The sequence below is a fragment of the Carlito syrichta genome, unplaced genomic scaffold (genome assembly GCF_000164805.1).
Source record: "Carlito syrichta isolate Samal-C Ts95f unplaced genomic scaffold, Tarsius_syrichta-2.0.1 Scaffold303058, whole genome shotgun sequence".
Taxonomy (NCBI): Eukaryota; Metazoa; Chordata; class Mammalia; order Primates; family Tarsiidae; genus Carlito; species Carlito syrichta.
Genome location: NW_007247154.1, coordinates 258,734 through 264,733, shown reverse-complemented (window position 1 = coordinate 264,733; position 6,000 = coordinate 258,734). Strand labels below are relative to the sequence as shown.

General features: G+C 52.7%; 1 protein-coding gene across 2 annotated transcripts in view; it reads right to left on the bottom strand.

The window, feature by feature from the left end:
• The window catches only part of RAB6B (RAB6B, member RAS oncogene family), a 42,674-nt gene that overhangs the window by 15,562 nt on the left and 21,112 nt on the right, over nt 1-6,000 (bottom strand). For both annotated transcript variants that reach the window (XM_008057559.2, XM_008057560.1), the window contains exons 2-3: nt 1,030-1,083; nt 734-839 (exon numbers count right to left, since the gene is read on the bottom strand). In XM_008057559.2, coding sequence (XP_008055750.1) covers nt 734-839; nt 1,030-1,083 — 160 coding nt within the window. The remainder of the gene's footprint in view (nt 1-733; nt 840-1,029; nt 1,084-6,000) is intronic.

Sequence of the window (6,000 nt, the reverse complement as noted above, 5' to 3'; positions counted from 1 at the left end):
GCTCCCTACCACACTCAGGGTATGGGGGGAGCCTGTGGTCAGGGAGAGGGTGGACAGCGAGGGCGGGCAAAGCTGGGGCAGCAGCCTGGGCACGCATGCTTCTTTGCGTGACTTCAGGGCTGTGGACGGCACCCAGGGTGTCGGCCCACCTCGGGGTGACCACAGCTCGAGGGCTTATCAGGTGTGTTCCGCCATACCAGCCCGGGAGACCTGGGCTCTGCTTCAGCCCCACCCCTGGCCACAGCCCCTGAGTCCCAGAGGTTGTGCAGAGCTGATAGGAGCAGCTGCACTGGCCAGAAGGGCCACAGTGCACAAGAAAGGCTGCCAGCCCACGGTACTTCCAGATGCCCTCAGCCTCCTCTTCTGGGGGCCCTGCATGCTCGGGTCAGGCTGGCCTGGGGCCAGTGTCTCCTCCCGCGGTGACACACACGCACACGAAGTCGCTCCTTAGGGGCACTCCGGCAGCCGGGCGAGGAAGAGTGCGGGCACCTGTTCACCCCACACGCCAGTCCCTCCCCTGCCACCCGGCCCTGCACACCCCTGACTATTGCAGGGGGAGAAAGCTTGGTGGTCAAGGGCAATGCAACACCCCACAGCAGCCCCTGCCTTCCTGCACTTGGGACAATCATGCACATGTGCACGCACACACGCGAACCCACAGGCCTGGCCGGGGTCACGTCCAGACCCGAGAGCCCCTGCGGCCACCCTCCCTCCAGCACAGACCCTCGCTCACTTGTGATGTCGTACACCACCACAGCCACTGTGGAGTCCCGGATGTAGCTTGGGATCAGGCTGCGGAACCGCTCCTGGCCGGCGGTGTCCCAGAGCTGCAGCCGCACCTGTGGCAGGAAAGGCCGGGCGGTCAGCAGAGGGGTCAGCGGGGGAGGATGCTCGCCCCCGAGGGTGAGCTGGGGGCCGGGCCCCGTGATGCGGGGTCGGCCGGGCTCTCAGTGGTGCCCAGCAAGGGTCTCAGGGGACAAGCCCGCAAGAAAGCCCTCCCTTGTCCCTGGGTCCAAGACGGACACTCACTGTACGGTCCTCCAAGTACATGGTTTTCGACAAGAAGTCAATCCCGATGGTTGCCTGTCCGAGAAAAGCACAAAGTGGTCAAAACAGAAAGGTCTCATCAGAGGGCCAAAGCCCGGTAACCTCGGGCGGTGGCCCAGACGGCAGGGGAGGGACACCCACACCAAGTCTTAGGCGGCCCGGCCCCAACATTCCTTTTCTCCACCCACCCCTCAACGGCTCTCTCAGAGGGACCTGAGCTAGTGAGGGTGAGGGTGACGTTTTTAGCGAGGGACGCTCTTTGAAGGGAAAGAGAAAAGTGCTGCTGGGGGTCTGAGAGAGCCGTGGTAAGAAGGTCTCCCTGGGAACAGGCCACTGTAACAAGCACCTCCTGTCCCCCCCTCTAGGTGGGAGAGCCTCCCCTACAGCTCCCTAAGCCCCCCCCAGCATAGGCCTGGGTCCCCCCTGGCCCAGCGTTTGGAGGACGGGGGAGGACAACAGTCTGGTTTCCCACAGGCGGGGGCACTGCAGACCACCCCGAGCAGCCCCTCACTGGGAAACCCCACCCGCTCTTTTCTCACCAAGCCGACACATGGGGAGCCAACTGTCATCAGCCCCCCATGTCACTGCTCTGTTATCAACAGTAATGAAGGCTTGGACACAGTCTAACTGTCCAAGGTATCAGACAGGCATGGTGTGGTATGTCCATGTGGTTAGAATTCCTGGCAGCTGTGAACATCACGCTCTTGAGGAATATTTAAGGATCTGGGAAAATGGCTACTGAGTGGAAAAAAAGCAGGCTAGAAACCATCGTGGGGAGAGTGATCCCAGTTGGATAAACTCAGATGCAACCATGCCCCAAAGAGTTACAGACAACAATGACTAACAGAAATGCTTGAGTCTGTAGGACGGCAGACAAGAAAAGAAACAACTTGCTGAAACAGTGAAACATCCTCCACTTGCGAGATTAAAAAAGGGGCTAAAATCAGTTCAAACCAATATGGCCAGCTGAGGTTTGCACAAAACGAGCTTGCTGACGTCACAGCCTGAATTTCAACCCCGTTTCATACCAACTGCCCCCGAATCTGCCCATGTGATCTGTGAGGTAGCATGAAGAAATGACTGAGCTGCTTAAAACTTTCCAGCCCTCCCCTTTCCTTCCACCAATCACCGACTAACCCCCAAATCTACCCCTAAACCTTTTCTAATAAAATTACTGTTGGCCGGGCTCGGTGGCTTAGCCTGTCATCCCAGCACTTTGGGAGGCCGAGGTGAGTGGATTGCCTGAGCCTGCAGGTTCGAGACCAGCCCGGGCAACTTGGTGAGACCTCGTCTCTACAATAAATCAAAAACTTGCTGGGCGTGGTAGCGCGTGCCTGTAGTTCTGGTTACTTGGGAGGCTGAGGCGGGAGGATCTCGGGATCCCAGCGGGTCGATGCTGGGTGGCCATGAGCGTGCCACTGCACTCCAGTCTGGGCGACGGAGTGAGACTCCAATGCAAAAAAAAATTACTGTCTTAAAGCCAGCCCAAGGAGACAGATTTGAACTTGACTCCTGTCTCCTTTATTAGTCAACTTACAATAAAAAGCTTTCCTTTTCTCAAAAAAACTGGTGTTGGCCAGGAGCAGTGGCTCATGCCTGTAATCCCAGAACTCTGGGAGGCCAAGGTGAGAGGATCACTTGAAGCCAGGATTTTGAGACTGGCAGCACAGAGAGACCCCATCTCTACAACAAACTAAAACAATTAGCAGGGTGTGGTGGTACATGCCTGTAGCCCCAACTACTCAGGAGGCTGAGGCGGGAGGATTGCTTGAACTCAGAGGGGTGGAGGATGCAGTGAGCCAAGACTTCACAATTGCATTCTAGCCTGGGTGACAGAGCAAGACACTGTCTCTGAAAAAAACAAAGCAAAAACCCAGTGTCACAGTGTCGGTTTCTAGGGCATTGGCCAGTGAGCCTCTGGCTCAGAAACAGGCATAGAGGTCCCTGAGTACTTCCCATATTTTCTTTGGGGGTGAAGGGAGTCTGCTTGGAGCACTAATATCACCCTTGTTTGCAGAGTGACATTATGGGCAAGGTTTTTGCTTCCTTCCTTATACCTTTCTTATTTTCTACAATGAACATATCATAGTTCTGAAATCAGGAGAAAGTTCTGTGAAATAAAAATACAATAATGTTCAATAAACAAGCTTAACTGCATGAAAGCCTGAGCAGTGACTGCTAATTACGAAACACACAACCAAGGAAAGCCCAAGAAACAGAAGGTTTCTGTCTCCAGGCCCCCTGGGCTGAGAGAACAGACAGGTGTGCGTCAATGTGTGTGTGCAGGCGTGCATGTCACATCCCAACTCGTTCCGCAATGCACTCGGGGTGGCGTGCTTTATAATGTAAAGACATGAGCGGGCATTTTACAGTCTGGAGCATATAATTCTAGAACGTAGGTACTAGACCAACACCTTAGATGCACTCCCTCTTTGGAGATGAAGGAACGGACCAGAGAGGTCAAAAGAGATGCCTAGCATGACTTCACATATCAGTGGTAGAGCTGGAAGGTCAGTACAGGCTTTGGCAACACCCAGGCTCTTGCCAGTTCAGCTTTGCACAGTGTCCTGCCTGATGCAGCCACCTGGGAACAAGCCTAGAACTGACACGTGCTTGTAGACTCAGCCTCGTCCCACACTGGTGCATGTTAGACTGACGGTCCTTGTGTTCTGCTGCCCGTAAGGAAAAGGCACAGAGAAGGTAGCAGTGTCTTGGTTCATCAATGCTCCCAGGTTGCTGACTTCCTGCTGTAGAGTGACCACTGACCCAAAACCAAGTGCATGAGTTCGTGACCCTGACGGGCTCTGCTGCCTGTCTCCAATATGCAGACTTTCTATAGTAACAGATCTGGGATGTACAGGTAGACTCATGGCCACAGTAGATAAAGCCTGTCTTTTCCAGCTTCTTTTGCAGCTAGGTGGTTAAGGGCCAGGTCAATAGGAAGTGAGGTGATGTGTGTATCTTCTGGGATGGGTCCTCTGTGGGTGGGGAGTGTCCACAGTTGCCCCCTTTCCCACTGCCTGGGATGCAGATAGCTGGGAAGGAGTCACGACAGGCCATCCAGGTGAGGATGAGAGCAGTGACGACATCCGTAGACCTGACTTCCTGGCCCCAATGAGCTACCCTCAGCAGTGCTGGACTGCTTACACTCAGACTGCTGTGTGCCGGAGAACTACATTTCTCTTTTGTTGGGGTCACTGTTATTTAGGGTTTCTGTTAACACACCTGACTTTATTCTAACTAACAGAGCAAAGAACCATGGAGAACCACATCCCTCAAAGGTAGGTACCTAGGCCAGGTGGCTCATGCCTGGAATCCCAGCACTTTGGGAGGCCAAGGCAGGAGGATCACTTAAGCTCAGAAGTTTGAGACCAGCCTAGGCAACAGAGTGAGACCTCATCTCTATAAGAAAAGTTAAAAAATTAGTTGAGTGTGGTGACACCCATCTAGTCCCAGCCTCTCGGGAGGCTGAGGTAGGAGGATCACCTGAGCTCAGGCGGTTGAGGCTGCAGTGAGCTGTGATCATGTCACTGTACTCCAGCCTGGTCCACAGAGTTAAGACCCGACTCCAAACAAAAACAAACAAGTAGGCACCTGGATGGTGAGAGAGACATTATCATCGCCATGTTATGATCATTAATGTGACTATGACATCCCAATCTTACAGGTTACAAGATACTTCTGCTTCTAGAAGGGCAGAGAAGTCACCCAATGACAAGGAGGAAGCTCGGCACAGCCCATCCCAGTGGCTTCCATAATCATAAATACCATGTACGGAACACCCACATATTTGATCTCTATTATATCTCACAGGAGCCTGGCCAAAGAGATGGCAGTGAGCATGCGAGGGCTCAATGAGACCACCTTCCCAGCCCCTCAGCTCTCTCTTGCCTAGACTCCTGCTTCCAAGCTTCCACATCAGAGGAACCACTGGTCCCTTAACTGTGCATCTCTCAGACCTGTCTGGCCACACTCCCTGCCCGACCAGGTCCTAGCGCCACTAGCCCCGCCCACAGCTGTGGAGACAGGTGCCAAAGCACAGGCATTGTCTCTGGGTATGATTGAGCCATCAGCTCTGCCCAAAAACACATTCCTAAGTTTGGCTTTCAATAATGGCTGAATAGCTTGTATCCAACAAACCTTCCCACAGATAACTATTTTCATCTCTGGACAAACAGCAATTTGAAAGCCTTGAAGGGCAATCAAAAACAGGTGGACACTAGAAGGGTTACAGTCTCTGAAGGAAGGGAAGAGAACTAGGTCGTACCTTTAGCTAATTTTCCTGAGACAGCTCCCTCGTCCCACCGAGTTAAAAGGACTTAAAACAAAAAACACCTCAGGTGGAGGTATAGCTCAGGGCTAGAGCATGTGACTGCAAAACAAAACAAAACAAAACACCTCAGACCTTTAAAAAACACCTCAGACTTTAAAAAAAACAACACTCTGGAGCCCCAGAAGGACTGGTTTTTGGAAGAGTACTATGGTCTCAGGGCTGGGGCTATGCCAGAGGACTAAAGGAGAAATCGGCAGAGCTCCATTGTTATGGTCTGAATGTGTCCTCCAGATTCACATGTTGAAACATAATCCTCAATGTGACGGTATTAAGACTCAGAACCTGCTGGGAAGTGATTAATTCATGAGGGGTCTGTGCTCACAAATGGGATTAGTACCCTTCCTTATAAAAGAGGCTTGAGGGCACTCCCCAACCCCCTTCTGCCATGTGCGGACACAGCAGGTAGTTGCCATCTCTGATGCAGCGAGCAAGCCCTCATTGGACACCAAGTCTGTGGAAGCCTTGACCTTGGAATTCCCAGCCCCCAGAACTGTGAGCAATTTCTGTTGTTTACATATTACCCAGTCTAAGGTATGGTGTTACAGCAGCCCAAATGAACTGAGACATCCATCTTAACAAAGTCTATACACAACAGGTACCCATCCTCTAAAAAATATTAA